The following is a 14,474-nucleotide window of genomic DNA, read 5'->3' as shown; positions in this document are numbered from 1 at the left end:
TTGTCTGTTGTCTCGAGTAGTTCCTCTGTGTTCTTCAACAGTTCCTCGTGTTCGTCGCCCTCTTCTCCAGAAACTTTTTGGTCTTTTCACGATTCTTTTTTTTTTGTGTTTGTCTGTTTTTGGTTTCGTCGTCAGCTTCTTCTCATACTCTTGTATCTTGATCTTGTCCTCCTGCTGTAGTGAGATGAGTTTCTCTCTCTGGTTCTTCAGATCTTTCTTCTGCTCCGTCAGTGTTGTAATCAACTGTTGCACATGTTCCAACTCTCCCTCATTCTTCTCGAACTCCTCATCAAGTTTTGCCTTTGTCTTGTTCAAATACTTCATTTTCTCACTTTCTGTCATGAGATGCTCTTTCTCCCTCCATCAGAAGCTGAAGTTCTGTGCTGTTGCCAAATGTTGTGATCCAAGTCTTTTTTTCTCCAACTACAGTCTCACCCTCATGGTGCCACTTGGTTTCTATGTGAATAAAAAAGTTGTGTGTTTAGTTTAAAGTTCAAACCTGTTTTATTGATGCTGTGTTTCCCTTTGATAATAAATTGTTTAAAGGGGACGTAACAGAGAAGCACATTAGAAATGTGATGGCATTTAAGGTATAGCTACAAAACCACACATTTGCTTAATTTGGCAGAATTATGAAGCATTTCATTCTCAAAAAAAAAGAAAATGGGGGATAAAGTCAAATAAGCAACAGTGAGGCTTAGCTAAAGAGATGTTAAAGCAACTTGAGGTTTGAAAAGAAATGTGACTTACTGATTTTGTTTTGTCCCCATTTCCACAAAATAAAGACAACTGCAACAACAGACATGATGCACACAGCCAAGCAGATGGTGATCCGAACAGCAAAACTAGACTGGACCATGAAGAGTTCAGCTGTAATTATAAAAGATATGTTTATAAAACTCGATTTCATTTGTCTGTAACTGACAAAGTGATGGCCTCAAAAACATTTTTCCTACCTGGAACCCGGATGTGAGTGTCTCTGATCTGGTTGATGTCCTTCTGTTGGACTCTACAGGTGAAGCTGTTGTTGTGTCTCTTCTCCACAGTCACTCTGCTGCTGACAGTATAGAGGTCATCAGGACCTCTGACTGTCTCTGTAGGTCCAGCAGAGAGGAGGTTTCCCTCACCGTCCAGCCAAAACGCCTCAGGCTCTGGATAGCAGCCTTTAGATTTACAGTCTAACATCACTCCTTTGCTGACTGTAGAAATGTTTATTTCAGGGGATGATACTGAACCTAACAGAGAGCAGAAATGTTGTTTTAATGTAAAGTTGCCACAAGAATGAAAATGCAGAACTTCTTCAGTGAGCCTGATGATTCAAGTTAGACACTAGCTCAAGTTCAAGTGTCCATTAGATCAATCCAAAAGTCCCTCTATCCATTCCCCTCGGCCCAAATACTAAGGACCTTTGGCTGTCTCTCCCAGTCCAGCAGAGAGGAGGTTTCCCTCACCGACCTGCCAAAACACCTCAAGCTTTGATCAGATGCGTTACCATGCTACCAAAACATTTTTCACATTCACGTGCTTTAATTTTCACTCCCTTATGCAGAGAAATGTTGCAGTATAAAGCCTGGCTGCTATTAAGAGAGCTGCAACACTCTCAGACTGAAGTGGACAAAACACAGTACAGTGGAGAAAAAGATACCGATTACACACATCCTGAGCCGATCTCATAAATCGGTATCGAGGATCAGCCCCAATAATGATCTATAAATAAATGTTAAAATTAACACTTATTAACACTTGCGACTTACCAAAGAACAGCTCCACAGTTGAGTCTCTGTTCAATATGGGAACAAAGCACCTGTATGTTCCCCTGTCAGACAGCTTGACTTTGGAGAGTTTCAGTGAAATGTCTCCGTCCTGCAGTTTCTTGTTGAACAGCGATGTTCTTCCTCTGTAGGATGGATGCTGGTCATCTAGAAGTTCTTGACCAGAACGTTTCACGTGGACAAATCTGGGTTTCAGGTCAGGTCTCGACCACTCCACAGCTGTGGAGGCAACGTCCATAGCAGGTTCCAGGTGACATGGCAAAATGATGTCATCACCAACGACTGCCAGGATTGGCTGACGTGGAGCAATTACTTGAGACTGACCTGGGAAGAAGTGGCATTATTTTATACTGGCAGTAAGAGCTAAAGAAATTCACTTCTTTAAGGCTCAGTGTCGATTGCGTCGTTTACACTGGCTACACCATGACAGCAGCCTCAGAAAGATCTCAGAAAGACCCTGGATCTAATTATCTATCATGCATTAAAGCCTCTTGAAAATAAAATGATATTGTTTAGTCCTCTGTCCAATCAGCAGCTTTACTCCACACTAAAATTACTCAGCATGCCTATATGTAGAGTAAGAATGAGAGGAGAGAGAGAGAGAGGAAGCACAATTATCAAGTGAAAATGTTGGGCTGAGCTAAGCCCCCAGTGTTTCAGGATCCTAACACCACCCCCGGCAGTTCTCAGTCCCTAAAGTAATTAAATATGTAAGTTGGAAGGAAACAGAATTTAAGCATAAAAATATGCTACTACATAGTGATCAATGCGATCTGCCAAATGAAACACAAAGGACGGTTCAGCTGCATTGTATACAGTCATTCATGCAAAGTAACAACTAAAAGAAGAAGCACTGGCTCTCTGTCATCATAAAACAGAGTTTTGTGTACTCTCGGTTTATATGTGTTCAGTGTTTCCCCCAAAAAAGTGGAGACAACACCAACCCTTAGTTTGATTGAAGACTGTTTCAAACACACAATGAGTGAATATGTAAGTTACCTTTACAGCAGTGTGTTAGCAGAAGCAGTGCCATAGTGTGATGGAAAACCAAAACATTGAAGGTACAGAGTCGCGGTTTTGGGGAGCATCCATCCTTCAGACGAAACATCCTGGAGTTCTGAAAATCATACCACTTACCAGCTTGTTAAAATTACTTTCCAGGATGATCATGAAACATGTTCGTATGAATCAGCTGAAAGCTTTTTGTAGCTTTTGCAGCAGCAGCCCTGCTTGTAATACTTCAATCAATGTAAACACAATAAATGCTGATGACTTCACTGTAAAAAGGTATTTTTCATTGTCAGTCTGCTGTAGCTCTCTTAAAATCTAATTTCGCCTTATAAATCTGAAAAATTTATGTAAAATATTCACGACTTTATAACATGATTTCACAGCAGTTTAACAATGATGTACTGAGGTGTCAAATCTCCTTATCCAGCTGGCCAAATAATATAGTAAAAGAAAACATGAGGCAAGTACCTGTTTTACATGTTGCAACTCTTCCTCTTTCTTCTGTAACTTCTCATCAACTTTTGCCTTTGTCTTGTCCAAATACTTCATTTTCTCACTATCTGTTTGGAGCAGCTTGACGTCTCTTTCTCCCTCCATCAGAAGCTGAAGTTCTGTGGTGTTGCCAAATCTTTTGACCCTTGTCATTCTTTCTCCCACTTCAGTGTCTATAGGAATGTAAGGGTGTGTGTTTAGTTTAAAGACACGCTTTAGTTTTTAACCTTTTGTCTATGCACCGTTTCCCCTTTGCTGAGAAAGGATTTTAAGGGGACATGGCAGAGAAACACAGCAGAAAGGTGATAGCATTTAAAGAATAGCAAAAGACACGTTTGAATTGTGAAGCATTTTCATTCTCAATCTCCAGGAAAAAAAGGCCTAAAATAACAAACCCAAAAGAATCAGGAATAACTCCTCTACCATTAGGCCTATATGCATGCTATGTCGTTTGATAGGGCAGGAGCTAAGAAAACATATGTATGTTAAGTAAATGGAGTAAATGGAGATGAAATAAAGAAAATTCCTTCCTGTTTAGCGTGATGTTACTAAGCAACACAAATGACAACAGCCTGAGGATCAAGATTTTATTATGTTTAACAGAAAAATGACTAATTACAGAGACATGTGCCATCCTGCTTATGCCATGGCCACTCGCATGGCATAAGCAGTATAATAACCGACAAGTTGTATGTGCTAAGATTGCAAAGGTCACGTCAGATCATTCCTCTTGGCCCTTCACTCTAAACATAATAAATAATAATTCAATGTAAAAATGGAAGATGTGAAAGTAACTTGAGGTGTCACAAACCCCCGGTCGTGACCCTGGCCTGCCTGTTGCCCTGAGACTGCTGGTGGGCGTGGTTTCTGAGCTCCAGACTTTCCCACCTGAAGCACATCTGCAATCAGCACACCAGGGCCTCTGCCAGCAATCAACACGCCTTTAAAGGATCTGCCAACCTTCCAGTCCCCGCCGGATCGTTGTACTTCATCCGTATGGACACGCCAGCCAGTTTGTCAACCTTAGTTTCAGTACGTTGTCTGAACCTTTGCACCATTGTTAATGGCTCTCTCTCTTTGTCTCGCCTCCAGAAGCCAGGACCTGCGCCACGCGGATTCCCTCCTATGCCACGGAGTCATCTAGACTCTGGGACCAGAGCTGCAGACCCACAGAGCGACCACCACACCCAAACCTCTCCCAGGACTCCCCTAGAGCTCAATAAACCACTTTCAGTGCATTCTCTAGTCTGCGTTTGAGTTTCTGGCCCCCGGCCGTGACATGAGGTTTGGAAAGAAGTATGATAAAGTTTCGACTTACTGATTTTATTTTGTCCCCATTTCCACAAAACAAAGACAACTTCAATAATGGACATGATGCACGCAGACAGGCAGATGGTGATATGAAGAGCAGATCTTGACTTGACCATGAAGAGATCAGCTGAAATGAAATGAAAAAACACAACAGATGAGTTTATAAAACTTGACTTCAACTGTCTGTAACTGACAAAGTGAAGACACTAATAACTCATAAGTAATTGTCTAACCTGGAATATAAATGTTAGTGTCTCTGATCTGGTTGATGTCCTTCTGTTGGACTCTACAGGTGAAGCTGTTGCTGTGTCTCTTCTCCACAGTCACTCTGCTGCTGACAGTATAGAGGTCATCAGGACCTCTGACTGTCTCTGTAGGTCCAGCAGAGAGGAGGTTTCCCTCACCGTCCAGCCAAAACACCTCAGGCTCTGGATACCAGCCTGCAGACTCACACTGTAACACCACTCCATTACAGACTGTAGAAATGTCTGTTTCAGGTGATGGTGCAGAACCTAATAGGGAGCAGAAATGTCAAAAGTTCTTTGAATGTAAAGTTGACAGACGAAAAAAGGAAATAGAGCAGTTCTTCAAAGAGCCTGATGAGTTCAACTTAAACACTGAACCTATTATACACCTTAACGACCGAAAGTACTTTCGTTAGTGAGGATAAATCACCCGCTTCAACACACTGGTTTACTTGGGTTGTGAAACCCATTTCTCTGTAACAACTCTGTAAAAACAAGATAACATGTAAAGTAGATGACCTGATGATTCTTTTCAATACACACAGCAGTCTTACGTTGATGAATGCAACTTGCGTGAGTGAAGTACTTGCCAAATACTATCTTGAAAATCTGTTTCATGACCCTTGTAAACCCCTGATGTCAACAGGGCCACTATGTACAAAAACAAATACAATATATATATATATATATATAACAATTAAAAGAAGCTGTTCAATTTTGTCTCTCACCTTTGTTTTTGAATATGTCCCTACAAAAAAGATTGTAAGGCGACAGCTCTCTGACATGAACTTTTGCCTTTGATTGACGGGGTTCAGACAAAGGTTTTGAAATTTGTGATCTTTTGTAATTACCGATCCAGTTCTGAAAAACAAAAACAAAAAATAACGATAGAGTATTACACCAATTAAACAGTATTTTAACAAAATACTTCATTTTTAGAAGCAGTGCAGCAGAATGATATATTTATTTGACATGTTGTTTGTTAGTGTGGCACTAAAGTAAAACTTACTTCTATGACACTGGTGTCCAAACCAGTAGCAGATGCAGCACTTGGAATTAATTTTGACCCAACTCGTGTCATTCCATGCGTAAAAAAGGATTTCAGGGTTTCCTTTTGATTCCCATTAATGGGAGTTCTCTCTTGTTGAATAACAACAAAGAAAGAAAAATCTAGTCAGTTATAAATCAGTAATAAAAAAAGACAGTGTTGCAGATCATACCATCGTTCTCAGACACACTTGCCTAATGCTTCTAGATTAGCAACTGCAAGGCTTACCTCTCTGGGCCATCTTCAACCTAAAACATAAACAGAAAAACTTGCACAAGACAGATTTGTGAACGGGCCCTTCTCTCTAAAAAGGCCAAAACCAAATTTTAGATTGTTCAACAAAGAGATAGAGCATGGAAGTAATAAAACAAACTTAGCCTACCACAGAAGTCCTTCAATCCACTGGAAATTGATGCTGTGGGAGACAAAAAAGTTAGGTAAAGATATATTAATGTTACACACACAGGATGGCAGATAGATAAATAGACTTTTTTTTCAAGTTCAATGTCAAGGACAGCAATAAATGTGACACACACAGACACCACAGTCTATATTTACTTCTAATAGATTCCTAATATTCGTCTTTTGCATGAATGTCATTGTAAGCTACCTCGTGTGGGATCAAATCCATCCAAGCTTTTTTCAAACCCACAAAACTTTATTTTACATTCTAGTCAAGATCCCAAGATACCCAAACAGCCATAAAATACGTCATGGGTTTAATATTTCACTCATAAGTCAACAGGAGTAAGGTTAGGCCTATGATGGGCGTTAACGAGCATACAATATTATGCAATAAGCCTTACAGTGTGGAAAAAAAAAATTTTACAGGCTAACTTTGCGTTTAACTAGAAACTAAATTTCCCCATTAGCTTCATACGTAAAAACATGCTTATTAGCAACGTTAATGCTCAAATAAAGCAAGTAAGTAACGTAATGAGCCTATATAACGTTTACAAAATAATCGCAATACGCTTATCTCATGTCAACACTCATGTCACGCAACATTAAAACACATTTATGTATTGTTTTCCCTTATTGACTAATTAATTTCCGTTAAAATGCTCGGTTTTATCATTTAAATGTTCTTACCTGAAAATATCAAGCGCGAAATATTGCAACGTTGCTGCGTCATTCAGTAGACCTCCGATTACCGGCGAGCTGGATTCCTCTGGTATTGGATCTGGAGTCTTCTCTTGTATTTGTCGGTGATTAACCATGTGGATGGATGATAACAGCCTTCTGAGCCTACCAGTAGGCGCAGCAGGCCCCTACTGGCCCATATATATGAGCTGATAACCACTGATAACGCCCATTCAATCGAGTGATAACATTCGAAGCAGGTGGATAAATGTCCATATTTGATAAAAAGGTTTAAAACCGTGACGTTTATACTAATAAAGACAATTCAATGTCTTATTTCTTATTTCAAAGACTACATGTTACACTCAAAATACACAGAAGATCTGGTGGACTTATCAAATGTAAGAAGAAAACGTGGGTTGTGAAATTGATTGTAGGCCCATAGTGGATGTTGTGGTAGCACTTTATAATATAAAGCATTGCTATAATATGATGAATAAATGATGAATTAAAATGTAATAATACTTAACAACTGCTTCATAGCGTGTAGATATTAAAGAATAAAACATTTATAACTGTGTTTATAAATGACTTACTAATGTGTATTAATGTATGAACAATGCTTTATAAATGATGAATTCCATATTTACTAATACTTAACTAATGCTTTATAGTGTGTAGTTATTATAAAGTGCTACCGATGTTGTTTTTGTAGTTGTGCGGTATCACATGACCAGTACATAACAGTATTTTTTTTATTATTATATTTAAACTCAAACCAAGGGCTTTTACCATCTTTTTGGGAGTCATTTACCTCCACAAGAGTGTGTCAGGAGAATGAGGACGGCAGCATGATGCAAGACCATTGAACTCAAGTTATTGACCTCATGTTTGAAGGGGAGTCTGGCTTTATATGAATCATCCTGGAGTTCTGTAAATAAAATATATGCAAGGTGAGCTAGCTGGGAGTCTATTATAATGAAAGTCAGTGTAAATGCTTTTTTAATACTCTAAAGCTTTGTGAAATAATGTTTTTTTAGTAACTTCTATTAGTAACTTAAACTAATTAATACAGTCAAACAAAGCAGTTACGATAAGAGCAAAGATAGGACATGTGAAATATGTGGAAACACAAACTAAACTGAATTATATTATATAAATAAATAATATAAAAAATAAATTGTGGGGAAAAAAAACTTCAAAGATTTTCCACTTATTCCAAATTATCTTTTTCCCCATATACATTATGGCTCAGTTTATTAAACCACTCGTTTACCTTTTTTAAAATCACTTCTGGTATTCAAAATGCAATGCTTTGTCTATAACGTTTACAAAATGTAACAACAGACTTCAACGTCATTTTACGTGTTAAGCAACTGGCTGGTGCTCCAAAACTCACGGGTGTATGAAAAAATATTGCAGATGAAGACTGCAGTTTCACTTTCAATCTAGAGACAGGATATAAATAATTACAATAATGACATGTTAAAAAGTGAAATCCCTAAAATAATCTATTAAACATAAGTATACATACCTGTTGTGTATCTGTGTTAATGAGTCGCCTCACCTCAGGGGGAAAAAAGGCTGTCCGGTCCAGAATGAGACAGCGTGAAATAAAACCATGTGTTCTTTCACCCCAGCCCTCTATAATTGTCAGGACATGGCAGGATGATTTTAACTGATGCATTCACGGGAAACAAGGTAGTCCAACAAAAGCCTGAAATCTGAAAAGAGGAATATAACATCCAAAATCCAAAACAGTAAAACAAACAATCCTCCAGGCAGGTGAAAATGAAATAATCCAGGAAAAACGTAGACAGCGAACAGATGGGCAGAGCTACTGACAGACGAGAAGAACTGGTAAATGCAGAATAGGAATGATAAGATTGCATACTGACACACACACACACACACACACAGCAAGAAGGGCATGCTGTCAAGGATTAAACAAACCAGAAAGCTATACAAAGACAGGCAGGGAGGTAACAAGACACGAAAAAAAACATCTGACAGATGATTTCAAAATAAACCAGGCAAACAGACAAGCTGCGGACTTACCATCAGGAGTACCGTGAGATATCCTGGTGGGACCCTGGACAATTGGCCCAATAAACCACATAGTATTAAACTGCAGTTTAATAACTGATTGGTATGTGCCTTGTGTCACGGCTGGTGACAGGACTCAGATGCAGACCGGAGTGAGGTGTTCAAACAAAGGGAATATTTATTAGTTTTGATAGTTTTGCACAAACACAACGTGGGATTGGGGTTGATTGGGATTGGGGTTGATTGGGATTGGGATGATTTACAAATGGGCCAGTGAGGAGAGTTCGGGTTCCGGTGCTCTGGTAGCAGGCAGAACTGAGTCTGGGCTCTGGGCTGATTGTTTGAGGTAGTGACAGAGAGAGGGAATTATCCAGAGCATGAGGGCAGAGCCCTGCGATGGACTGGCGACCTGTCCAGGGTGTACCCCACCTTTCGCTCAATGTCAGCTGGGATTGGCTCCAGCCCCCCACGACCCTGTACGCAGGATAAGCGGCTGACAATGGATGGATGGATGAGGGGAGAGCAGAACACAGAGACAGACACCAACCTGAACACACCTATCATTCAGCACACAAAAAGGACTAGAGAAGACACAAAAACACGTTCCCACACATCGTCAAACTATACACTTACTCAAGTATTTTTGGGCCAGTAAAACTACATTAAACTTTGTTACATTTGCCCTTTATACCTTCATTACTTTACAAGTCTGTTATCTACTGTGCATTTTGCTTCATTAACTGATTTGAAAGTGTATTTAGTCTCTGCAGTATAAATGCAGTTTATACACTGTAACATCTAAGTTAGAAGATTGTTGATTAACAGAATCATCTCCTTGCACAGAGCAAGGCTTTCTGATGGGAACCTGTTTATTTTGTTTTCTCTTCTCTAGTTCACATTGGTTGGTATTTGTTTTAACAATGTCAAACGTTTAATAATTTATCCGAATGTCACCGGGGAAACTGATCTTGGCTTTCACTCAGCATACTATTATTATTTATTCAGGAAACAATATGTTTTGAGATGCATATATAGGGAAAGAGCAAATAAGGGTGGACACAACAGTCCTCTCGGACTTTAAGCGCACAGGTCTCCCTTTATTCATTTGTATGCTCATTCAACAACGAGCTGCTGTCGTGTTCTTGCTACAATAATTCAGTACTTTGTTAAGATCATGTGTATAGATGCTTCAGGAATAATCATTTTGTATTGGGTGCCTGAGCTATTGGGAGAAGGCAAATCATATGCAGCACCCTTCATATCAAAGCAAGTGGTTTGGTTTGCTACATGTTCCTTCTGAAAGCAAGTGCCTAGCCTATTTACTATTAAGTAAGTGATCTTACCTTCATCTAGACTGAAAAAAATTGTCTTAAACAGAAATAGCTTAATTAGAGAAAATAAACAAGCAAAGCAAAGTGCACTCTGCACAGCAGATGGAAAACTTAATATTACATAAAGAGTAGTTTATAAACTAACAATCTATGAAGTGTTTTTTTTTTTATCTCTTAGGATTAGGATGTGCACGTTTGAGTATTTATTATTCACCTTTATGTTTTACAGTAAAGCTCTAGAATAGATGCAGCGATTTTAGATGTTGTTGGTACAACTGCCAAACTGAACAATACAAAAGACTGAACCACAGTGAATAGTGAGTTTACAGGTAACTGAAAGCCAATTTGTTCACTAAGACAAATATAAATTATCTTGCATTGCAGTATTAAGCATCCCTTCAAACGGTTCATATGATAGTTTAGAAAGGAGCATAACCACTTGTGAACATCCTGTATCACTGCCTTTTTGTATTTAGTCAGCGCACACACACACACACACACACACACACACACCTCCACAAACTATATTCAGTTAATGTCTCAGTAAAAACATGACTGACAGATAAAAATGAAAATAAAAATAAAATTTAATAAAATTTAACCAGAGGAAAAAGTTATTTGTCTTAACACTGCAAAACATTAAGCAAAGGCAACATTTTCACTTCTATATAAAAACATCAAAACAATAAAACACCAGCAACAGCAAGTTCAAAAACGTCTTATTTGCACATTTTTGTTGGGATCAGATTTTCCTTTAAATTGGGAATCTTTGAGGAAACTCTGATTTCACCACGAGAGGATGGTGTTTTCAATCTAAAGGAAACAACTAAGTATGTGTGGACAAAAGATTAAATCTGAGTCAAATTAAATTTAAAACATAATAATCATTCATTATTCTGTGAGTATTTATTATTAACTTTAACAATTAACTAAACAACAACTCTTCTGTATTGTTTAATCAAACATACAGTGGAATTAATTATTTATGATGACATCATATACAAATACAGCAAAACTTATTATTATTTTTATGCAACATAATAATACACAAATGCATTACTATATAACAAATAATAGAGGCTGTGAGCAGAGAACATAGTGACTGAACACATCATGTTTGGAATAATCAGGTAGATTGATTAAACTGATAATATTAGGGATCTAAAATCAATCATAGTTTTATAAAATTTTAGAATTTATGTGATTGAATATTAAATAAAATAATCACATGGGATCATTTGTTCATGGATAATTTATATCATCTACTCCCTCTGGATGCTCTAACTGAAGTTTCTACTGAAGCTCTTCCAGGTATTTATTTATTTGCTCCTTATCCTTCTCTAGTTTCCCTTTCTTTTCTGTCTTTCTAATAATTAGGTTGTGTTCTGTAGTTAGTTATACATACATTTAGCTGACGCTTTTATCCAAAGCGACTTACAATTGCTATATATGTCAGAGGTCGCACGCCTCTGGAACAACTAGAGGTTAAGTGTCTTGCTCAGGGACACAATGGTGGATGGGTCACGGGTCTCTCACACCAAAGGAATGTGTCTTATCCATTACGCCACCACCACCCTCTGTTACAGTGTCTTGTGTTCTCCTGTCTAGATCCTTTATGGTCTTTCTACACTTCTTCATTATTTTGCTTTTGTCCATTTTTGGTTTCATCTCCAGCTTTTCTTGTACTGTATCTGTGTCTTGTCGTCCTTCTGTAGTGAGATGAGTTTCTCTCTTTCAGGTATTTATTTATTTGCTCTTTATCCTTCTCTAGTTTCCCTTTCCTTTCTGTCATTCTAATAATCAGATTGTCTGTTGTCTCCAGTAGTTCCTCTGTGTTCTTTAACAGTTCCTCGTGTTCTGTCGCCCTCTTCTCCAGAAACTCTTTGGTCATTTCACGCTTCTTCTTTTTTTTGTGTTTGTCTGTTTTTGGTTCCGTCGTCAGCTTCTTCTCATATTCTTGTATCTTGATCTTGTCCTCCTGCTGTAGTGAGATGAGTTTCTCTCTCTGGTTCTTCAGATCTTTCTTCTGCTCCGTCAGTGTTGTAATCAACTGTTGCACATGTTCCAACTCTCCCTCATTCTTCTCCAACTCCTCATCAAGTTTTGCCTTTGTCTTGTTCAAATACTTCTTTTGTTCTCCAACTTCAGTCTCACCCTCATGGTGCCACTTGGTATCTATGTGAATAGAAAAGTTGTGTGTTTAGTTTGAAGTTCAAATCTGTTTTGTTTACACTGTGTTCCCTTTGCTGAGCAAACATTTTAAGGTCTTTAAAGCATAGCTACAAAAACCCATTTTTGCTTTGCTTGGCAGAAATATTAAACAATTCATTCTCAAATACATACAGATACTTCGAATTTCGTTGATGTGGCATTTGGGAAGTGCGTATACACAGAATAATACCAAACAAGCTGTACGCTCCATGATTGCAATGGATGATGCTAAGATCACATTGGCCTTCTCGGCACTGTACTCAAAACATAATTAATGTAAAAATAATTGTAAAAGAGATGTGAAAGTAACTTGAGGTTTGAAAAGAAATGTGACTTACTGATTTTGTTTTGTCCCCATTTCCACAAAATAAAGACAACTGCAACAACAGACATGATGCACGCAGCCAAGCAGATGGTGATCCGGAGAGCAAAACTAGACTGGACCATGAAGAGTTCAACTGTAGTTGTAAAACACACAATAGATGTGTTTATAAAACAAAACTTCAACTGTCTGTAACTGACAAAGTGATGACATCAAAAACTCATAAGCCTTTTTTCCTACCTGGAACCTGGATGTGAGTCTCTCTGGTCTGGTTGATGTCCTTCTGTTGGACTCTACAGGTGAAGCTGTTGCTGTGTCTCTTCTCCACAGTCACTCTGCTGCTGACAGTATAGAGGTCATCAGGACCTCTGACTGTCTCTGTAGGTCCAGCAGAGAGGAGGTTTCCCTCACCGTCCAGCCAAAACACCTCAGGCTCTGGATACCAGCCTTTAGATTTACAGTCTAACATCACTCCTTTGCTGACTGTAGAAATGTCTATTTCAGGTGAGGAGACAGAACCTAACAGAGAGCAGAGATGTCAAAAATAGTTTGAATATAAAGTTGCCAAAAGAATAACAATTAGAGCACTTCTTCAATGAACCTAATGAATAAAGTTCAGCTTAGGCCACACTGTTTATTCTCTAATAAAGACATCTCATTTCCCCCCTACTCCTTCTAGTTGGTAGTCGTTATTCTTTTTCATCTGGTCAGTCTAAATGCCTTTCAAATTTATTATATATTTATTATATATTTTATTATAATATATAAATATATAACTAACTATATTATATATAGTTTATTATATATCAATGATATTTGTAAAGTATCTGAAGTACTGAATTTTGTATTATTTGCAGAGTTTCAGAAGATAGCTTACAGCAACTCCTGGAATTAGTCACTTCAGAATTCAAGAAAATAAAACAAAGGTTTGACATAAACACGTTATCAATAAATTTGAGTAAAACTACATTCATGGTATTTGGAAACTGTAAGTAAAATCATCAAGCACAGATACAGACAGAGGGTGTTAACATAGAAAGAGTGCATGAAAATAAATTCCTTGGAGTGATCATAGATGACAAGATTTGCTGGAAGCCTCATATAAAAACACATCAAAAACAAACTGTCCAGAAGTATTGCAGTCCCAGCAAGAGCTAAGCACATTCTGGATCTTAAATCACTTCACATCCTTTACTGTTCACTATTGCTACTTTATTTGAATTACTGTGTAGAGGTTTTGGGAAGCACGCACAAAAAAGATCCATGAGAATCATTCACAATATCGGATTTCGGGATCACACAAATTCATTATTTCTATAGTCTAAATTGCTAAAATACCACAATCTAATTGAATATCTAATTGCAGTATTCATGTTCAAAGCAAGAAATAGCCGATTGCCTGTGAATATAAAAAGTTGTTCTCTGAGAGGGAGGGAGGGTACGATTTAAGGGGAAGGGGAAATTTTAAGACTAATAGGTTTAGAACAACAAGGAAAAGATTATGTTTATCAATTTGCATATTTAAATTGCCGAATAAACTAAATGAGAACCTAAAGCAATGCCCAAACATATTCCTTTTCAAAAAAATGTACAAAGAAATTA

General features: G+C 38.0%; 2 protein-coding genes and 1 long non-coding RNA gene across 4 annotated transcripts; all 3 read right to left on the bottom strand.

Annotated features, from left to right (window-relative positions):
- Positions 1–53: 53 nt before the first annotated feature.
- On the bottom strand, positions 54–7,229 carry LOC119884189. 2 transcript variants are annotated; one of them, XM_038694651.1, is made up of 13 exons: positions 6,972–7,229; positions 6,262–6,294; positions 6,108–6,127; positions 5,841–5,971; positions 5,560–5,692; positions 4,820–5,098; positions 4,594–4,713; positions 3,252–3,448; positions 2,772–2,904; positions 1,755–2,096; positions 957–1,235; positions 751–870; positions 54–456 (listed from the first exon to the last, which is right to left on the bottom strand). In XM_038694651.1, the coding sequence occupies exons 1-13, from the start codon at positions 7,097–7,099 to the stop codon at positions 329–331; spliced, it is 2,043 nt and encodes a 680-aa protein (XP_038550579.1). In that variant the 5' UTR covers positions 7,100–7,229; the 3' UTR covers positions 54–328. The 2 variants fall into 2 exon arrangements, with proteins under 2 accessions (XP_038550579.1, XP_038550580.1); XM_038694652.1 differs by lacking the exon at positions 6,972–7,229 and having other exon boundaries at positions 6,108–6,183.
- A 641-nt stretch (positions 7,230–7,870) lies between these two features.
- LOC119884191 lies at positions 7,871–8,846 on the bottom strand. The gene is made up of 3 exons (XR_005440952.1): positions 8,497–8,846; positions 8,362–8,410; positions 7,871–7,893 (listed from the first exon to the last, which is right to left on the bottom strand). It is a non-coding gene; the product is annotated as an uncharacterized LOC119884191 (long non-coding RNA).
- Positions 8,847–11,043: 2,197 nt separating this feature from the next.
- LOC119884190 lies at positions 11,044–13,319 on the bottom strand (the record flags this gene model as incomplete). The annotated part of the gene is given in 3 exon segments (XM_038694653.1): positions 11,044–12,514; positions 12,889–13,008; positions 13,113–13,319. Coding segments are annotated over 3 exon segments (878 nt in total), but the record flags the coding sequence as incomplete, so codon positions are not given.
- Positions 13,320–14,474: the final 1,155 nt, after the last annotated feature.

This window comes from Micropterus salmoides, unplaced genomic scaffold, assembly GCF_014851395.1.
Source record: "Micropterus salmoides isolate LMB-PRFRI ecotype aquatic unplaced genomic scaffold, ASM1485139v1 Ms_hic_scaffold_3263, whole genome shotgun sequence".
Taxonomy (NCBI): domain Eukaryota; kingdom Metazoa; phylum Chordata; class Actinopteri; order Centrarchiformes; family Centrarchidae; genus Micropterus; species Micropterus salmoides.
This window is presented reverse-complemented; position numbering and strand designations above follow the sequence as displayed.

What these genes read in the sequence shown, in the direction of transcription:
- LOC119884189 (XM_038694651.1), bottom strand. Translation starts at nt 7,099, where the DNA reads ATGGTTAATCACCGACAAATACAAGAGAAGACTCCAGATCCAATACCA. An exon ending in TGGATTGAAGGACTTCTGTG is followed by an intron (nt 6,128 to 6,261) that starts GTAGGCTAAGTT and finishes TTTATGTTTTAG; the next exon opens with GTTGAAGATGGCCCAGAGAG. An exon ending in GGACATATTCAAAAACAAAG is followed by an intron (nt 5,099 to 5,559) that starts GTGAGAGACAAA and finishes GCTCCCTATTAG; the next exon opens with GTTCTGCACCATCACCTGAA.